This window comes from Phocoena sinus, chromosome 12 (genome assembly GCF_008692025.1).
Source record: "Phocoena sinus isolate mPhoSin1 chromosome 12, mPhoSin1.pri, whole genome shotgun sequence".
In the NCBI taxonomy this organism is placed as follows: domain Eukaryota; kingdom Metazoa; phylum Chordata; class Mammalia; order Artiodactyla; family Phocoenidae; genus Phocoena; species Phocoena sinus.
In genome coordinates, this window is record NC_045774.1 from 50045028 (window position 1) to 50064104 (window position 19077).

General features: G+C 45.9%; 1 protein-coding gene and 1 long non-coding RNA gene across 5 annotated transcripts; one reads left to right on the forward strand and one right to left on the reverse strand.

The window, feature by feature from the left end:
• Positions 1-949: 949 nt before the first annotated feature.
• Positions 950-1546, reverse strand: LOC116763574. Its single transcript, XR_004352558.1, has 2 exons — positions 1405-1546; positions 950-1282 (listed from the first exon to the last, which is right to left on the reverse strand). It is a non-coding gene; the product is annotated as an uncharacterized LOC116763574 (long non-coding RNA).
• A 32-nt stretch (positions 1547-1578) lies between these two features.
• On the forward strand, positions 1579-17140 carry ZBTB24 (zinc finger and BTB domain containing 24). 4 transcript variants are annotated; one of them, XM_032651489.1, is made up of 7 exons: positions 1579-1713; positions 2372-3355; positions 5981-6148; positions 6648-6731; positions 7414-7497; positions 15235-15316; positions 16095-17140. In XM_032651489.1, exons 2-7 carry the CDS (start codon positions 2401-2403, stop codon positions 16813-16815), a joined length of 2094 nt encoding a protein of 697 aa, XP_032507380.1. In that variant the 5' UTR covers positions 1579-1713; positions 2372-2400; the 3' UTR covers positions 16816-17140. The 4 variants fall into 4 exon arrangements, 2 of the variants coding, with proteins under 2 accessions (XP_032507380.1, XP_032507381.1); XR_004352556.1 differs by lacking the exons at positions 15235-15316; positions 16095-17140 and having other exon boundaries at positions 1584-1713; positions 6653-6731; positions 7414-7495; XR_004352557.1 differs by lacking the exons at positions 15235-15316; positions 16095-17140 and having other exon boundaries at positions 1584-1713; positions 6653-6731; positions 7334-7469.
• The last annotated feature ends 1937 nt before the right edge of the window (positions 17141-19077 follow it).

Sequence of the window (19077 nt, forward strand, 5' to 3'; positions counted from 1 at the left end):
GGGCCTCTCACTGTTGTGGCCTCTCCCGTTGTGGAGCACAGGCTCCGGACGCACAGGCTCAGCGGCCATAGCTCACGGGCCCAGCCGCTCCGCGGTATGTGAGATCCTCCCGGACTGGGGCACGAACCCGTGTCCCCTGCATTGGCAGGCGGACTCTCAACCACTGTGCCACCAGGGAAGCCTGGAATTTTTTTTTATTCATAGATGACAATGACTATATAGAAAATCCAAAAGAATCAACAACAACAACAAAACCTCCTGGAATTAATAGGTGATTACAGCATGATGGCAGGATATTAGGTTAATATACAAAAATCAATTGTTTTCATATATATTGGCAATGAACAAGTAGAAGTTGAAATTAAAAACAATACCATTTATATTAGCACCCAAATAAAATAAGTACCAAGGTATAAATCTAACAAAATATGTAAAATATCTATATGAATAAAACTACAAAACTCTGATGAATGAAATCAAAGAACTAAAGAAATGGAGAGATATTCCATGTTCTGAGTAGGAAGATTCAACATCGTCAAGATGTTAGTTCTTCCCAACTTTATCTATATGTTCAATGCAATCCCAATCACAATCTCAGTAAGTTGTTTTGTGGATATCTACAAATTGATTCTAAAGTTTATTTGGAGAGGCAAAAAACACAGAATAGCCAGCACAATATTGAAGGAGAAGCCCAAAGTCAGAAGACTAACACTACCTGACTACAAGAGTATAAGCTACTGTAATTGTCTTGGGGAAAGAATAGATGAATAAATCAATGAAACAGAAAAAGGAGCCCAGAAATGGATCCTAAGCAGGGCAGTGACTTCAGTCTCTGGATGTGATCTGCATTTGGAAAGATCTCCTGTATTCCTGTGTATTGGAGGGAACAACACTGCAACTTAGGCTAGTTAGGAACCCTTAATAGTCTACTGAAGAAAGATGCTGAAAGTCTGAAAATAATGATCATTTTAATGATAGTAGACATGAATTAAACAATTAAGCCCATTTCATACTTAATCTTGTTTACCCCGCAGCCACCCAGTGTTGGCACTGGTGTCAACTTCTCCATTTCACAAGTAAGGTAAACAAGGTTGACAGGATAAGTAACTTGATCAAGATCACTCAGTACCCAGATCTGTTTGACTGCAGCTCTCTCTTCAGGCCCTTGAAGGACTCAGGCATTGGATGATGGTTTTGTTGCTGATGCTGATGATGACGACGATGACGGTGAATGTAAAGGCGCTTTCATTCATTCGGCACACATTAGAGACCTGAAAGCCGGCTTCAGCGTCCAGAAAGGAGAAAAGACTAAATTGATTAAGGTGTCAGTGAGCCACTAATAGGATATAAAACTTCCATAACTGCAGAGGACAACGCCGCTACTGCCCTCTGCCCCTCACTCACCTCAAACACCAGACCTGTCAGGACTCCGTTGGCGGCGCCTCCGGGGACCTCAGGCTCTGCTCCACCCCGCCCCGCCCCCCGGCGCCTCCGCGCGCCACGTGGTCCGGCGTCCGCGCAGGCGGGTCCCGGCGCCGGCGCTTCCGTGTTGGCTGCGGCGACGGCGGCGGCGCAGGGGCAGAAGCCGCGCGGCCCGGAGACGGCAGAGGCTGGCCGGGCGGAGCTGGGGGCCTGGGCGGGCCCGGCGTGGGTGTGCCCGCCAGGCCCCGTGTGGGCCACCCGCGATTTGGACTCTGCCGGGCGTCCGGAGAGGTAGGTCCGCCACTGGCCATCCGTCGGTGGCGCGGCACCGCAGCCGTGTCGACCCCTCCCCAGCCGGCAGCTCGCGGGCCCGGCCCAAGAGGTCCAGGGTCGGAGGTAGGGGCCTCCCCCGCGGCCCGCTCCCAGCTCGACGGGCTCCGGGGAATCGCGCGCCCTCAGCTCCCCGCACCGTCGGGCGCCAGCCTGGGCGGTCCGCGCCGCCTTTCCAGAGGGAGGCCGGATACGTTATTATCACTTCATTGCAGCTACCCCAATTCACTTTGTTTTTCTTCGCTCTTTCTATTTTTGTGTAACAGACAAAATGACTAATAATATGTAAAATCGACGACACTGTAGTTTTCATTCTTCTGTTTGTGCAACTATGGAAAGTTAGTGCAGGGAAGGACTTTAGAGATGGTTGAGCCCAATTCCTTCATTTTACAGAGCAGAAAACAGACCCTGAGAGGTCACGTGGATGTCGGAAGTTCACCCAGCTGGGTAATGGTACAATAGAATGAGAACCCAAAGCTAAGTTTTTAAATAGTCTTTTAAAAGTGGTAAATGATGAAATTTAGCCAACAAAGTGAAGTGACTAGTAGGTTCCTTTGGGCTGGGATTAATCTTGTTAGAGAATGCCTCTTCCTTTTTAAACATTATTTTCTTATTTCAGGTTTAATCCTTCTTGGGCTTCTAAAGAAAATGGCAGAAACATCATCAGAGTCTTCTGGGCAGCTGGTTGTACACTCAGACACTCACAGTGACACCATCCTGGCCAGTTTCGAGGATCAGAGGAAGAAAGGCTTCCTCTGTGACATTACTTTAATCGTAGAGAATGTGCATTTCCGGGCCCACAAAGCCTTACTTGCTGCCAGTAGTGAGTACTTCTCAATGATGTTTGCTGAAGAGGGGGAGATTGGCCAGTCCATTTATATGCTGGAAGGCATGGTTGCCGACACGTTTAGTATCCTGCTGGAATTTATCTACACGGGTTGTCTCCAGGCCAGTGAGAAAAGTACAGAACAAATCCTGGCTACTGCCCAGTTCTTAAAAGTCTATGACCTGGTAAAGGCTTACACAGACTTTCAAAATAATCATAGCTCCCCAAAGCCACCGACTTTGAACACAGCTGGCGCTCCAGTGGTTGTTATTTCTAATAAGAAAAATGATCATCCAAAGCGGAAACGGGGAAGACCAAGAAAAGTCAACAGTCTGCAGGAGGGGAAATCAGAACTGGCTGCAGAGGAAGAAATACAGCTGAGAGTGAACAATTCAGTTCAGAATAGACAGAACTTTGTGGTTAAAGAGGGAGACGATGGTGTACTGAATGAACAGATTCCAGCAAAAGAATTGGAAGAATCTGAGCCGGCTTGTGAGCCAGGTAGAGGGGAGGAAATGCCAGCTGAAAAAGATGAGAACTGTGATCCCAAGATCCAGGATGGGCAGGACAACCAGAATCGGTGCAGCAAGCGGAGGATTCGGAGGTCCGTCAAACTGAAAGATTATAAACTGGTTGGGGATGAAGACGACCAGGGTTCAGCCAAGAGGGTCTGTGGAAGGAGGAAGCGCCCCGGTGGCCCCGAGGCCCGTTGTAAAGACTGTGGCAAAGTGTTTAAGTATAATCACTTTTTAGCAATCCACCAGAGAAGCCACACGGGTAATTACTCTTTCACGGCTTACTGGAATATGTTTTGGAGAAGTAACAATAATAACAGCTTTCATTTATTGTGCAATGTCTATGTGATGGGCATACATGTTATTATACATGCATGAAGTATACATGTTATTGCATTGAATTCTCACAACAGTCCTGTGAGACAGTTAATACTGTGCAGATGCGAAGACTAAGTCTAGAAAGCTGAAGGTAACTTGCCCAGGGCATCCGTGTAGTGACCTGATTCCAGAACCTCTCTACTTATTTGAAGTTGTTGGTTCAAGGCTTGAATGTCCAGGAATCAAGCTGTAGCCAAAGTTAATATGCTTTATGATTCTTGAAGATTCGTCATCTTGACCATAGCTGTGTTTCTGCCCAGATCTGTCTGGACAGCTCTGTCACTCAGCCACCTAGCTGTAAATGCCTTTTCCTTTTTGGTCCCTCTAGCCCCGTACTGGCCAATAGCTCTTTTGTGAGTATGGAAATGTTCTATATCTATGCTGTCCATTTTGGTGGCCACTAGCCACTGGTGTATTTTGAGCACTTGACATGTGGTGAGTGTGACTAAAGAGCTGAATATTTTGTTTTATTTTATTTACTTATTTTTTGCGGTACGCGGGCCTCTCACTGTTGTGGCCTCTCCCGTTGCGGAGCACAGGCTCCGGACGTGCAGGCTCAGCGGCCATGGCTCACGGGCCCAGCCGCTCCACGGCATGTGGGATCTTCCCGGACCAGGGCTCGAACCCGTGTCCCCTGCATCGGCAGGCGGACTCTCAACCACTGCGCCACCAGGGAAGCCCCTGAATATTTTATTTTAATTAATTTGAATAGCCACCATTCAGATGGTGGCTAGGCTGACAGTGCAGCCCTAGCCACAAATCCCTCCTCCTTTGAGCTCTCTCTTAACATACCTAACTCACTCTGCTTTGGGTTAGGGTTGTAGTTATATACCTGTAATCTACCCCTCAACCTAATTGTAAGCATAAGTATAGGGTCTGGTACTTAAAACCTGTCATCCAGCAGCCTGCTGTCTTATGACCTGGCAGCATCCAGCAGTGTGGTTCTCAACCTGGCTGCTTGTTTTAGTTTCCAAGGGAGCTTCTAAAACTACCAGGGCCTGGGTCCCAGCCCCAGAGCTTCTGATTTCATTGCCTGGAGTGTTGGTGTTTTTAAAAGCTCCCCGGAGATTTTAAGTACAGATAGACTGAGACCCTGAATTTTGGTCCTTTGAACACAGTAGACACTTGAGAAATATTTGTTGAACTGTGACAGAGGCTAGTTTAAGGAGTTAAATAGTTCTACAAGATTCATTAAGGAAAACAGCATGTAGCATCTTCCCTTTTCCCAGTGGTTTCTGCAATTTTGCATTGAATCACTTTAGTATGGGTCTCTTTTCTTCCATTTGAGTGGTTACCAGTAGATCCATACAGTCTGGAAAACCACCTTTTAGTTCCAGAAAAGTTTCATGAATTATTTCATAGATGATTCCCCTCTGTTTACTCTGCTCTCTCTTTCTGGAACTCCTCCCATTTGGATGTTGAACCTCCTGGACTCATCCTCTAATTTTCTTATCTTTTGTCTCCTATTTTCCATCACTTTCTGCTCTACTTTTTGGGAGATTTCCACTTTATCTTTCAACTTTTATTGTTTTTCTATTTCTACTCTTATTTTTTTTTACTTCTAGGAGCTCTTTTGTTCTCTAAATTCTTTTTTTGTTTGTTTTTAGTGAGCCTGTTAATAACAACATTTACTTATTTGTTAATTTTTAATGCTTTCTTCACTCTGGGCAGTCTGTTTTCTGCAAGCTGCTTTTTCTCTTATCCGTTTTGGTGTCTATTTCTACTACTAAAGACCTTCCTTGACTGTCTGGTGATTTTTTTTTTAATCATGTTTAATTACATGCAAGAATGGTTTGCTAAAAGATTTTTTTTTTATCATGTTTAATTACATGCAAGAATGGTTTGCTAAAAGCTACTGGCAACTCTGCAGATGTAGACAGGGCCTGTAGGCATCTTGCTGATACCCGGCATCACATTTTCAGCTCTCTTACTGCCGGCCCTTTGCATTCCAGGAGAAGATGCTCCACCTCCCACCTGGGGACTGTGGGCCTGGCTGCCAGCGTCTAGCGCAGGAGGGGGCAGAAGGCTGGGGGGAGTCTCATCCCAGATGTGAACTTTGACTTGCTCTCCCTGTGGTAGTGGCTCCACTGCGCTAGGAGACCTCTAACCCTGAGACCCCTAGTCCAGGGATCCTTCATCCGATTTACCCTCTTCAGAGAACAGTCTCCATCTCCTGCTGGGGAGAGGGTCAGTCTCCTGGTTACATGGAATAGGAGACTGGACCTGGGGGGCCTAACTACCTTTGAAACGGACTGTCATTTATCCTCCCTCACCCCTATTTTCAGAGATAACAGGTGCCACCAATTCCTGACCTCGTGGAGGCTCTGTCTTAAATTAGGTTGTGTGTATCCCAGCGCTCCTCACCGCTGGTGTAGGACTCGTCTAGCTCCATCTTGCAAAATGTTATTGCTGATGTTGTCTCTCCTGTTCACTGTTGTTTTAATTTGGGAGGGGACAGAAGGATGTGCAGATTCTTGCTTACATCATGTTTCTGGGGCTCTTATTCCAGGGGAGCGACCTTTCAAATGTAATGAGTGTGGAAAAGGCTTTGCCCAGAAGCACTCGCTGCAGGTCCACACCCGGATGCACACAGGCGAGCGGCCGTACACCTGCACCGTGTGCAGCAAGGCTCTCACCACCAAGCACTCGCTGTTGGAACACATGAGCCTGCACTCAGGTAGCGGGCTTGCGCCGGGGAGCCAGCTGCCACCAGGTCCCCCTTCCTGGGGTGGGCATTACCGTGATCTAAATGGTCTTTTCTCAGCCTCGCATCATTCCCCACATGATACCGTTGAAAGACAGAATTGTGCATCTGTCAGAGTGTAGCTTAGAGTTCCGCGCAGCATTGAGCCTTAAACTAGGGTTTATAAACTGGCTGCCGGGAGTGCAGTGTGCAGTCATGACTTGTTTAAGCACCAGAGTTTAGAATTATTTTACTTTGGATGCCTTTGGGGGGGAACTTGAATTCTCCAGTTCTGCCCCGGTCTCCATCACTCCCTGTTGCCTTACCTGCTTTTGCACATTTATGTTACTGTGGTAGACTCCGAAGGCATTTGGGTTTGTAGACAAGTCACTTGTGTTATTTGTAGAAAACGGGGATCTGGGCCCACTGTGATACTTACCTTATTAGTGAGCATTCCAGTTCTTTATAGTTTTTTGCGTGTTTTGTTTGGCAGGACAGAAGTCTTTTACATGTGATCAGTGTGGAAAATATTTCAGCCAGAAAAGACAACTAAAGAGCCATTACCGAGTTCATACAGGTACAATACAGTGAGAGAAAATTTGGATTGGCTGGGGGAGAAACGCAAATACAAATTGTTTCCGAAACAGTAGGTTCATGTTGTAGAAGATAAATGAGTTTTTAGGGAAATAGTTCTTAAAAAGCAATCTAAATTAGGTGTCCTTGGGTTACTCTCTGCTACCTTGTGATTTATATTAAATTTTTATATTGCAGTTTCGGTGCCACACGCAGAAACCCTGCAAAATTGGTATTGTTCAAGGCACCAGTTGACTAAGAGGGCACCAGTCGAATAGCTGTTAGTGGTGCCTGGACAGAGGTGTCACCACCCCATAGCCATCAGTCCAGGCTTTCTGCAGCCTGACTCCACCTATTGTCCTTTTTTCTTTCCTGCCAACTGATAATAAATGGAGGGGGGATTAGGAGCATCATTTGAGATCGGTTGGCCACAGTGACACCAGTGCGTTGAGGGAAGAAGGAGATAACACTTAGGGAGACTGGAAGGGTCCCACCTCTGTTGGGGAAGCAGTGAGTCGAGATGCCTAGGAAACTATTAACTTAACAAATTTAATTTAAAAATTGTTGTGTTATTAAAGCACCATATTTAAAGTGATTATTTTTCAGGGAAGTGCTTTAACACAAATCACTGAAGAAATGCAGGGACAGCATATAGGCACTGACACTTTTTTTATTGTTGTGACAAGGCCACTCGTTACCGGAATGTAACCACTGCCGCCGCAAATTCATGGATGTGTCTCAGCTAAAGAAACATCTGCGGACACACACAGGTAAAAGTCCATCTCACCCTGTCTTTCTAGTGTGCTTTATGTTTTTAGGGGAGCAAGAAATGAAGTACTGGGAGTCCCCTCCTCAGACTGTGTTTTTGTAAATTGTGTGGGAATTTTATAAGTAGGTCACGTAAAAAGCCCAGGCAGAATGCTGTCACACAATCCTGTGGGGACATCACATGTCTGTAGGTTAGCAAAATGGAGCGTACTTACTGAGCATTGTTCGTAAATGAAACCTCATCTAATACCACAAAATAGTACAAGTCTGAATCAGGTTGCGTGTTTAAATTTTAATTTACCTCAGCATTGAAGATTATCAAGATAAACTTTTTAGAAAACGAAGCAGACACTAAGGCAGCACAGGCACTGAGGATTTTTCCACTTTCTCTCCTAGAACCAGTACTTATAACTTAAGCATCACCACCTCCAGAAAAATCAGCTTCCAGGTTGAAGAGGAGGCAGGATCAATTAGGGCAGGTCAAATTTTTTCATTTAAGATCAGAAAAGTGAAAATGTGGGCCTTTTAGAACTTTGGGTAAGAAGCATTTCTTAAAAAGAAATATTTCTTAAAAAGAAACCTGTTAGTTTTTCTAAGAAAAGCTTCCTATTCTAGATTGATAGTTTAATGAGTCTGTTAAATTGTCTACCAACATTATATATCAGATTGCTTTTTGTTGCTTTGGACATTTTTTTGAAAACACAATTTTTCTCAAAGTCATTTACTTTCTTAAATATCTCATAAGGTATGAGTTTTATGAAAATGGATCTCTATAGAGTCTTTCTACAGACATCATTAATAAGTTCTGTGAAATTTAATTCACCCACTTAACACATATTTACTGAACAGTACCAGGCACTGGGTACCAGGCACTGTTGTGGGCCCTGAGGATACAGCACTGCCTGAGATGGACAGAGCCCCTGCTCTTGAGGGGTTAACATTCAAACAGGAGACAAAGAACAAGCGAGTGAGTAACCTGTTAGGTGGGGCTAAGTGCTCTGAAGGACTAAACGTAGGGGCAGGAGGCAGGAGGGGGAGCTGCCCTTTGACGTAGGGGCTTGTCTGGGAAGGCCTTGCTGATGACGTGCCATCTTAGATGGAGATCTGCGTGCTGTGGGGAGTGAGTGAGCTGTCGTGTCTACCCCGGAGAAGAGCGTCCTAGGCAGAGCAGACCGAGGTGCAGAGTGGTGCCGGGGCAGAGCCGGGGCGGTGGGAGTAGGAGTGTGTGGTGTGGGTGGACATCAGAGGCTGCTGGAGCCCGTGTGACACGGGGTTCCCGGCCTGGCTGTGTGCTTCGACCTCCTGAGAAGCTTTAAAAAAGACAAAGCCTGGTCCCACCCCCAGAGATTCTGATTGAAGTGACTGGGGATGAGGCCTTGGAATTGGCATTTTTAAAAGCTCCCCAGGTTTTTCTAGTGTGCGCTTACGCCTAAGAACTTCTGAAGGCACAGTAAAGACTTTGGATTTTATTCTGAGTGGGATGGCTTTACTGCGAGGAGTGACATGATGTAACGGAGAATTTTAATAGGATCACAGCCGCCGGTGGGGGGGGGGGCCCATGTGGGGTGAGGCAGGGGCGGAGGCGCCCGTAGGAGGGTGGAAAGACCCATTAGGAGGCGGTGCTGGCCAGGGCCTGGCGCAGGGCTTGGTGCAGGGCGGCAGTGGTGGGGAGGCGGCGAGTGGCCCAGCGCCAGATGTATTCTGAAGGAAGACTCCCGTGATGGGCCCGTGATTGGATATCGGGGTGAGCGGAGGGGAGGCAGAAGCAGCCAGAAGGGTGAGAACCCGGGGAAGACGGAGGGACAAATGGAGAGTTAGACTTTAGACACATGGGGCGTGAGACGTCTGTTTGGCACCCAGGTGCACGAGCGGAGGAGACGGCTGGGTATCTGCGCCCGAGCTCAGGGGGCGCCGCGAGCAGCAGTCGAGATTCCCGTGCTTACACAGGGGCCTGTAGGCAGCGTGTGGGGCTGTGAAGAGAACCCCCACAGGAGGGCGGAGGTGGAGGAGAGCCGAGCTGTCTCGGTTACGTGGCGCAGTGCCCGGGGTGAGATGTTTCATCTTCTGAGCATAAGGTGTCAGTGAGGCTTCTGGTCTTTCTGAGGAGAACCAGGCCTGAACTGGGGGTGAAAGCAGCACAAGTCCTCTCTCCAGGATCCCAGCAAACTCTGCTCCACCCGCTACCCTGAGGAGCAGAAGAGAGAAGTGGAGGATGCGATGGGTGCGAGAGGAGATGACGGGGACTCTGTAAAGTGGTTTGTCTGACTGAGAGATAAGAGGTCAAACCCATCAAAAGATTGGGCTCTTGGAAGCAGAGACTGTGACCCTTCTGTCCTTAGCCTGGAGAATATGCACAGTATTGGTGTTGAAAAGAGTTGGGGTGCCGCTTGCCTGCTCCCCGGGCAGAGAGGAAGGTTTGGGAGAGGCTGCTTGGCAGAGCTAGCGCTCAGCCTCCACGGACAGTGGTGAGGACAGCTGCCAGCAGGGCAGGCGGGTCCTGCCCGAGAGGGCCACACCCATGGGAAAACCAAGACTCTCTTCTCTTAGCTCTTTAAGTGCAAACTCTCTCTGGGTTAGATATCCTTTGCCAAGCACAAAAAAATCAGAGATAAACAAGAGGTGCTTTCTTCCCTAGAGGGCATGTTCAGTGGCGGGGTGGGAGGGGGGGACGGATGCAATTTGAAAGGGAAGCAAGGTGACAGGCAGTGCCAACGAGGTCACTGCAGCTCAGTTCTTTCCCTATACCTGGAGCTGGTCAGGCTTTCAGGAACTGAGCCAAGCCATGCCAAGCAAAGGAGTGATAAACCATCGAGTGTGTTCACTTAACAAAGGGACTGCACCTCTCTGTTGTCTGCAGTACCGCCTTCCTGACATCACTGTACCTGCAAACCAAGTTAGTGATCCCAAGATTGCTTGGTGAGCTGGGGGCAAGTTCAGAGAATTAGCCCAGGTCATGGAGAAGCCTGGTGCATGGCCTCTGACCGCAGTAGAGTCCCAGCCCTCCAGTGTCCCTGTCCCTTGTGTGGTGTTAGGTAAACACTGATCCTCCCCTGTGGGCTCCCCCTACTCCCAGGTAGATCCCCTGCCTGTGACACAGTTAATTGAGCCACAGCTTTCATTCATTCACAGCCTCATTTTGTTGGATTGGATTTGAAGCTTCCTAAATCTCAGCCACGTTTTCAGACTATCCTTTAACGTTGCTCATCCCCAACTTTGAGAGACGTGGGGGTCCCTCACTGTAACCTACCCTTCCAGAGTTTACATGTGATCTAGTAAGAACCTCAGTACAGCGTCATACGAGCCCCAGTAGAGGTGTGAACATAGGGACAGAAGTGTTTCACTTTCCCTGGGAAGGTCTGGGAAAGCGTCCCAGAGGAAGAACCTGAGTCTTGAAGCCAGAGTAAGTGCTAGACAGACAGAGGAAGCTGGAAGAGGTGTTTCCAGACAGGAACAGGATGCGTGGGGTTGACGATGTGAGAGGCTGGCATCCGAGGGCCGTAGTGAGGAATTCCACGGTGAACAGCTAGACTGAGATTGCTGACAAGGGGCAGGCCCCTGGTGAAGCGGGGGGTGGTCTTTGGGCAGAGAGGAGGCATATTTTGGTTCGTGCACTGAAAAGGACTCAGGCAGCCCCAGGAGGATGGTCAGAGAGGGAAGGTCCTGGGGATGAGCCAGTTACCAGGCTCTGGGGAAGAAAGATGAAGGCCTTCAAGTCAAGAGAGTGGACAGAAGAGATGTACTTACGAGATTTTTAGTCTGGGAAAAAAAGAGTCACTGCGTATGTGACGAAGTGTTAATAGCCCAAATATGGGAACATGAGTGCCCAGGAGAAAACTGGGCAGGGGGACCTGAAAGGCATATCACAGAAAAAGACATAGGAATGGCCAGTAGACGTCTGAAATGATGTTAACTGCATTAATTGTCAGGGAAAAAGAAATGTGCATTTCTTTTGGCCCATTAGATTGACAAATATGTGAGGAAGTGGGCATCTTTAAGTTCTGTTGATGGGAAAGGAATTTGGGAACTTCCTGGAAAGAACTTTGGCAATGTGAATCAAAAGGTAAGCTGTCCAGTTGGGAAAAGATGTTTGCATAAGGATGTTCAACGTAAGCAGGATTGTTTATAATGTCACAGGCTTAAAAGTGACCTAAATGTCCCTCAGTAAGGGATTAGTTAGGTAAATTTTGGACAAGATACATAGTGGAACACAAAACACCATTTTAAAATGTCTGTTTGTTTGTTTTTAACCATTTTTTTAAGATGAATTTTCCATTCCCGTTTGACGTTACAGACCAGCATGCACTGGCCGATCTCATGGTGTACATAGTATATCACCTGTGTGTGTGCACAGAGACGCCTGTAAAGGTTTCATCACAGTGTGAGGTGGCAATCTACAGGGGAATTCTGAGTGTTTTTTGTACACTTTGTGCTTTTCAGTATTATTTGAGTCTTCTACAGTGAACGTTGTTTTTTGAAGAAAACGAAAGCAGCTGTTTGAGGAATTTAAATGTACAGAACTAGATTGCCAGTCGAATGTGCACTCGGAGCAGACTGGACTGTCGGGCCTGGCTGGGTCAGGGGCTGGATGCTGCTGTGTTAACCAAGATGGTCACGTGGGTTTGAGCCAATGGGGTAGGAAACCCCGGCCATGCTACCCAACAAGCCCGCAGGAGTCGGTACCCTCTGGAGCTGGGATGGGGATTCACAGGTCGTCAGAGTGGGGTGGGATGAGTGGCATGCACAGCTGAGGAGAGGGTCTGGAAGGAAAACTTCTGAGTTACTTAAATATTTCTGTCAGCATCCCCCTGGGTGAAACCTGCACTCGTGTCTCTGCCCTGTCCTTTCATTGCCATTGTCTGATCCTCCTGTAACCAACTCCCTTCTGACCCCGCTGCCACCCAGGCCCTGTCACCTCACCTTTTCTCTTTCCTCTCTGTCTGCTTCCTGCACCTCCTGGTCCAGGCCTCGGCACTGTGGCTTAGACTGTTACACAGATTCCTACAGCCGCCCCTACCCACCGTCCCCACATATATTTTCTTAGTACTTTGTCCTGTCTGTCTTCTGCTAAAAACGTCCAGAAGTTCCACGGGTCCACTGCCTGGAATTTACGGCTCTTCGTGGCCTGGCCTCACCTTTTAGGTCCCACGCTCGTCAGAGCGAATCCTCATCCCTCTTTGTCCTCCCTGTGGTCATTTCCGACACCCGCTGTTTGGTCATTCTGCTTATCCTAGTACCTGAATGGGGCCTCTCTCCAGTCCAGCCAGCTCCTGCCTCGTCCTCACGCATCCTGTCCGCAGAATTGTTGATACCACTCATTTGAGTGTTTAGTCAGCTACAGCCCTGCCGCTGTACTTGATTACCACGTGTATCTTTTTGAGGCTGTGATCCTGTCTTTGGTTTCCTTTTTGTTTCTCAGCTCCGTGCTTTGTTGAGGGTCCGCCCATCCTTGTAGAGCTGAGGCAAAGGAAGAAGGAATGTGTCGGTGAACCGGAGGCAGTGGAGCCGTGTAACCGTTACCAGAACAAGTTAGGAACCAGAGGAGTAGGAAGACTTTCCCCAGATTCACGTTGGCTAGGAAAATTTGCCTTCTTACTGTGCTCGAGGATGTTTCTGGAAAGAGTTTCCAGTATTGAAAACATTTGCCAACAAAATTCCTGAGGTGTTGCAACCCCAGATGGAATTGAATGATAACGTGAACGTTGTTGTATGTGCTCCCCACACAGAACTTTACAGTGACAGGCGGACAGAGCAGGTACTCGGTCTTGGAATTGGGAGAGGGAGAAAAACCGAGATCAGAATAGAACGCAGCTCTGGTTGGAAAGCTGTGGAAAGAATGACCGTGGCCTGGTTTTAACCTTTGGAGTGGTAAGAGTTACTGCTGCAAAGACGCAGACTCACCCCAATTGTCACAAGTGTCCTCTGCCTAGATTGAACTTGGGGAAACATCTCACCTGAATTTTCTAGTAGATGCTGTGAAAGGGAAGCTACCTGACCATCCCCCACTTCACTCATCCCTTGTTATATAGTTAAGTGGGATTTTTCTTTTTCTTCTTTTTTTTTCAAATTCATAGTTCCCTTGCCTGCGTTAGGATCACTTAGTTGCATTTCTGGAGGGCATGGCAGTCTGTCATTGTATGTGCAGTGTATAAACTAGCGCTAAATAAATGCTGTTGAAGCCTTATTAAAATTGTCAGGGACTTCCCTGGTGGCTCAGTGGTTAAGAATCCGCCTGCCAGTGCAGGGGACACAGGTTCGATCCCTGGTCCAGGAAGATCCCACATGCCGCGGAGCAACTAAGCCCGTTTGCCACAACTACTGAGCCCGCGCTCTAGAGCCTGCGAGCCACAACTACTGAGGCCATGCGCCTAGAGCCCGTGTTCCACAACAAGAGAAGCCACCGCAATGAGAGGTCCACGCACCGCAATGAAAAGTAGGCCCCCCTCGCCGCAACTAGAAAAAGCCTGTGTGCAATAACGAAGACCCAATGCAGCCATAAATAAATAAATAGATAGATAGATAAATAAATTTATTTCTTAAAAAAAAAAAATGCCAGACCCCACTAGGCGTGTGGAACAGTCACGACATCTTATGTGGGCCTCAGTTCCCACTCTGTGAAATTCATTTACTCAACAAGGATTTCTGGAACAGTGTGCAAGGCCCAGTTCTAGGCACTGGGGTCCTAGGAGTAGGCAGACTCAGATCATCCTACATAAGACTGGGAGAGATAGGTATAATAAATAACATACGGTATATAAGGCGGCGATAGCATTGTGGGAAAACTGACTTGGGAAGTGGACCAAGACATGCTGGGGCAGTGCTTTGGGTGGTGATAAAGCCTCACTGGTAATGTGACACTTGAGCAGAGACTTGAAGGCAGTGTGGAGAGTGAACCACACTGGGAGACCCTGGGGGAGACATGCCAGGGAGAGGGAGGGGATGATGAGTGCGAGGGCCCTGAGCGTGGCTTGCTTGGGGTGTGGTGTTCAGGGCCTCTCCAGGGGCTGTGTGATGAGCAGGGGAGAGTACCTGGTGAGGTTAGGCGGGTTTGGGGTGAGGAGTGGCAGTGGGTAGACAGATCTGTCAGAGCTGTGATTCCTTGTAGGCCCAGGGCTTTGGCTTTTATCTCTGGATGGGATGGGGAGCCATTCGAGCACTTGCAGCAGAGCGTGATAGGATCTGACTGTGCAAAGGGTCACTCCAGTCGCCTCATTCATTGTGGACGACAGGGAAGCAGAGCAGAAGTGGGCAAACTCACAAGGAGGCTGCTGCAGGGAGGTGATGGCGGCCTGGGCCAGGGGTGGCAGTGGAGGTGGTGAGAAGTGGTTAGGTTCTGGATACACTGGGAAGGTAGATATAAATGTGAATAATCCACAAGTCACCCTGGTACTCAGGGGCCCTTGGGAAGGTCAAGCAGTAAAGTGTGGGAGTGTAAGTTACCTAAGGGTGGACTGTACAGGAGCGAATGTGTGTCCTTCGTAGAATCACTTACCCCCTTGTTTCAGTGTTTAAGTGTTTGAGGGAAAGAACCGTACCCACTTTCTCTGTATCCTCCTGGCACCTAGGACACAGTACTCAGGTACGTAGTAGGTGCTCGCTAAGTGCTTCATTCATTCACTCATGCTTATGGAGGGTTCAAGTGGTATTGCCTTTGTTCTTTTTTATATTGTGAAACTATGGGGTGGTTTTTGCTTTTTGTTTTATTTTGGACGTATATTTCTGAATGCTTTCCCCTTTTTTAGGTGAGAAGCCATTTACTTGTGAAATCTGTGGCAAATCTTTCACAGCAAAGAGCTCTCTTCAGACCCACATCAGGATCCATCGGTAAAGTTTGGCAGATCCTTTTCTCACATGGAGTCCTCATCCAACCCTGGTGTTCAGTAGGGTGACATACATTCCCTATATAGTCCTTTTCCCCAGATTATTACTCTAGTAGAATTTCCTGGGCAGTTTATTATTTTGTTTTATCTTTTCAATAAAGAAATTCCTCACTTAGGCCAAATCAGGAAAACTGATTCTGGCCAGCAAAAGTTTGCGTTATTGATGTCATTTCTTAAATTTTGATTTATCTTCAGTCAAAACTAAATATTTAATATTTTCTGAATAAATTATTTGCTCACACAGCTTATTTCCGGATTTGATTTAGTAGTTCTTCTAACACAGATAATTGGGGGCTACTCAAATTTTTAATATTGAAATCAATCATATATATTTATTTGGCTTCTAGAATCTAAAGATTGGCTGTGAGAGCTAAAAACAAAAAAGAACTTGGTGTGTAATTTATTACTATTTACCTTCTTATCTGAAATACACACTGTGGAATCATCAAGTTTTATCATATCTGACCCAGCGTCACAGCCCCATCTACCACCTGTCCTCAAACACCCCTCCCTGCCATTCTTTTTTTTTTTTCTTAAGATTAGAAACTGAAGTCCATGGCAGGCGTGACTTGGTCCAAGTACTTAAGTTAGTAAGAGAACCCATGACTTATGCTTCCCAGTCAGGTTGATTTTCCCCTCTTCTTGACTGCTTCTCCCTAAATGGTCAGGAAGTGATAAATAGATCTTCCTGTTTTTAAAATGAAATGTATACTTTTTCGTAGAGGAGAAAAGCCATATTCCTGTACCGTGTGTGGCAAATCCTTCTCTGACTCGAGTGCCAAGAGGAGACACTGCATTCTGCACACGGGCAAAAAGCCTTTCTCCTGCCCTGAGTGTAACTTACAGTTTGCTCGCTTAGACAACTTGAAGGCTCACTTAAAAATTCATAGCAAAGAGAAACATGCGTCCGATGCCAGCAGTGTTTCCGGCAATAATAATGCTGAAGAGGTCAGGAATATTCTTCAGCTGCAGCCCTATCAACTCTCTACCTCCGGAGAGCAGGAAATTCAGCTTCTTGTAACTGATTCTGTACATAACATCAATTTCATGCCTGGTCCTAGCCAAGGAATCAGCATCGTCGCTGCAGAGAGTTCCCAGAACATGACGGCAGACCAGGCTGCTAACCTCACCCTGCTCACGCAGCAGCCAGAGCAACTGCAGAACTTAATTCTTTCAGCTCAACAGGAGCAAACAGAACACATTCAAAGCCTCAATATGATTGAAAGCCAGATGGAACCCTCACAGACCGAGCCAGTGCACGTCATCACACTTTCCAAGGAAACTCTGGAACATCTTCACGCCCATCAAGAGCAAACAGGGGAGCTCCATTTAGCAAGTGCTTCAGATCCGGCTCAGCACCTACAGCTGACACAGGAGCCTGCTCCGCCACCACCCGCCCACCAGGTGCCCCAGTCCACGCCGCTCAGCCAGGAGCAGAGCTGACCCGAACACGTGCCTGGCTGCTCCGTCGGCCTCTTCTGCGTCAGCCCGCTGTGACTGGATTGCGTGCTTGAAGTCAGGCTTTCTGCAACGCTCACTTACAGATTCTTACAGAGATGTGGTAGCTCACTGAGCCAGCCGATAGCGTCCATCCAAGAGGCAAGATGTGTAGATCATGTCTTATATCTAATACTGATTTGGATTTAGCATTTCAATATTGATGAATGGTTTTCATTTTCATTTACTACGTCTCTTAAAGACTTGTGTAACTTTTCTTTGGGGGCATTGCATTAAACTCTTCTGTGAGTATTAAACGTTCACAGCCATAGTCATGGTCTTGCTGACTTTTCCAGTTATATTTTTTTATTTTTTAGAATGAAGAAAGTCATATGTTGTGTTGGGTACAATGGTTCGTTGTCCCTTCCCCCTTAGGCAACACAATTGCCACTACAAGACAAGTTGGGGCCGAATATGACAGATTACAACTTTGGGGACTCCGTCCTTTTAATAACTTCCAATCCCCTAAGACAGAGTAATTTCTCAAGGTTTAACCTCTGTGTGGTACAGTGGGCTCATCATGTCGTGTGTAAGATAGAGTCAAAGACAACATGACCTAAATGTCTATTTTAACTCAACATTCACAAAACAAGAAAGCCAAAAGAATAGGATTATTTTTTTAAATTCTAAACTCGACTTTTCTGAGAAACATAGATTTACATGTTTTTTAAAAGCAGGTTGTTAAAAATTTAATTTAAAAGGCTAATAGTATGCAATTGGATCGAGATATTCACCCCAAATAAATTCTGAATTTTTGTCAGCTTTGATATTTGATCTCCATGGTGAAGTTAAAGCTTTCTTAATTATCCTGGAATATAAAATTCAGTGTAACTTATGTTAAATATACTCTACTGGAATCGAATTGATCTCTGAAAATGTTGATCTATGTATTGTGTCTGATAACTTTTTAGATAGGAACTTATAATCTATTTTTATTGCAAAGTAGATTAAATCTCACAAAATAGACACATAATTTTTAAAAGTAAATTCTCCTAATCTTAAAAATAATTTTGAGCCTCAGAGACTTAGTAGCCAGTGTGTGTCTGTAGTTGTGTGATTTTAAATAATCGTCAGAAGATTAAATTACGTTTGGGTTACGTTTTTTCCAGCTCAGCCTATTTTATTGAATACGCTGACCACTTTCTCTCAAGTAAACTGGTAGAAGATTTTTGAGAAAAGGTGGGCACTAGTGTATGTTAGTTAACATAATGCTGGTGGAGAGTAGGGGTAACCACCCCTAAAATTAACAGGATCTTCATGTCAGTCACTTTGTTTTAGAGATCTTTGATTTCCAGAGTCAAATAAGTGTTGGGAGGTTAAAGTAATATAGAATTGTTAAGGTTTGAGAGAAGATGAAAGCAGTTTTCTAACATATTAGCAAAGTATATTTTACTGTATATAAGTCAGAAATTCATAAATGATTTATCTTATATGTGTCAACCAAGGTATGTTAAACTAGGCCCGACTAGAGATATAATTTTTACAAATACACTTATGCCCTAAATATTATTTCAGGTTCTTTGACTTCAGTCATTTAAACTATTTACCTTAACCTTATTGCTGAAGTGCAGTGTTTTTACCAGCTTTTCAAAGCCTACTGGCCCACATTTTCTCCAGGAGATATATAGTATTAAAGCAGATAAATGCTTAACTACTCACTCTGGGTAGCTGGATGATTATTCAGGAAGTATGGTCGTATGACTATTTACAAGTCAAGTTTAACTAGCTTTATGACAGTCTGCCTCTGCGCTTAGATAAATGTAATGTGAGCCACATGTGTAATTTAAAATTTTCTAGTAGCCACGTTAAAAACATAAGAAGAAAGTGAGATTAATTTTAATAAAATCGCTTATTTAATCCAACATGTGCCAAATATTTCAACATGTAAATATTCAATATTAAAATATAATAATACTTGACATTCATTTTTTCATACTACATCTTCAAAATCTGGTGTGTATTTTACATTTACTGCACACTCAGTTTGGACGCTGATGTTCATGGGACACACTTGATCTGTTTTTAGGATTTATACAATTTACAGTTGAAAACCTAGATTCACATATTCAAGTAGTTTCAGACATTTTTTCCCCAATAACTGAAACAAGTATCAGTTTTAAAATTTATATTAGAATTAATTAAAAATAAAACCTAGTTCCTCAGTCACGCCACATTGTGAGCACTTGGTAGCCACAGGTGGCTAGTGGC

Coding starts and splice junctions, on each gene's coding strand:
- ZBTB24 (XM_032651489.1), top strand. CDS start 2,401: ATGGCAGAAACATCATCAGAGTCTTCTGGGCAGCTGGTTGTACACTCA. Junction 3,356..5,980: donor CCACCAGAGAAGCCACACGG/GTAATTACTCTT, acceptor CTCTTATTCCAG/GGGAGCGACCTTTCAAATGT. Junction 15,317..16,094: donor ACCCACATCAGGATCCATCG/GTAAAGTTTGGC, acceptor ACTTTTTCGTAG/AGGAGAAAAGCCATATTCCT.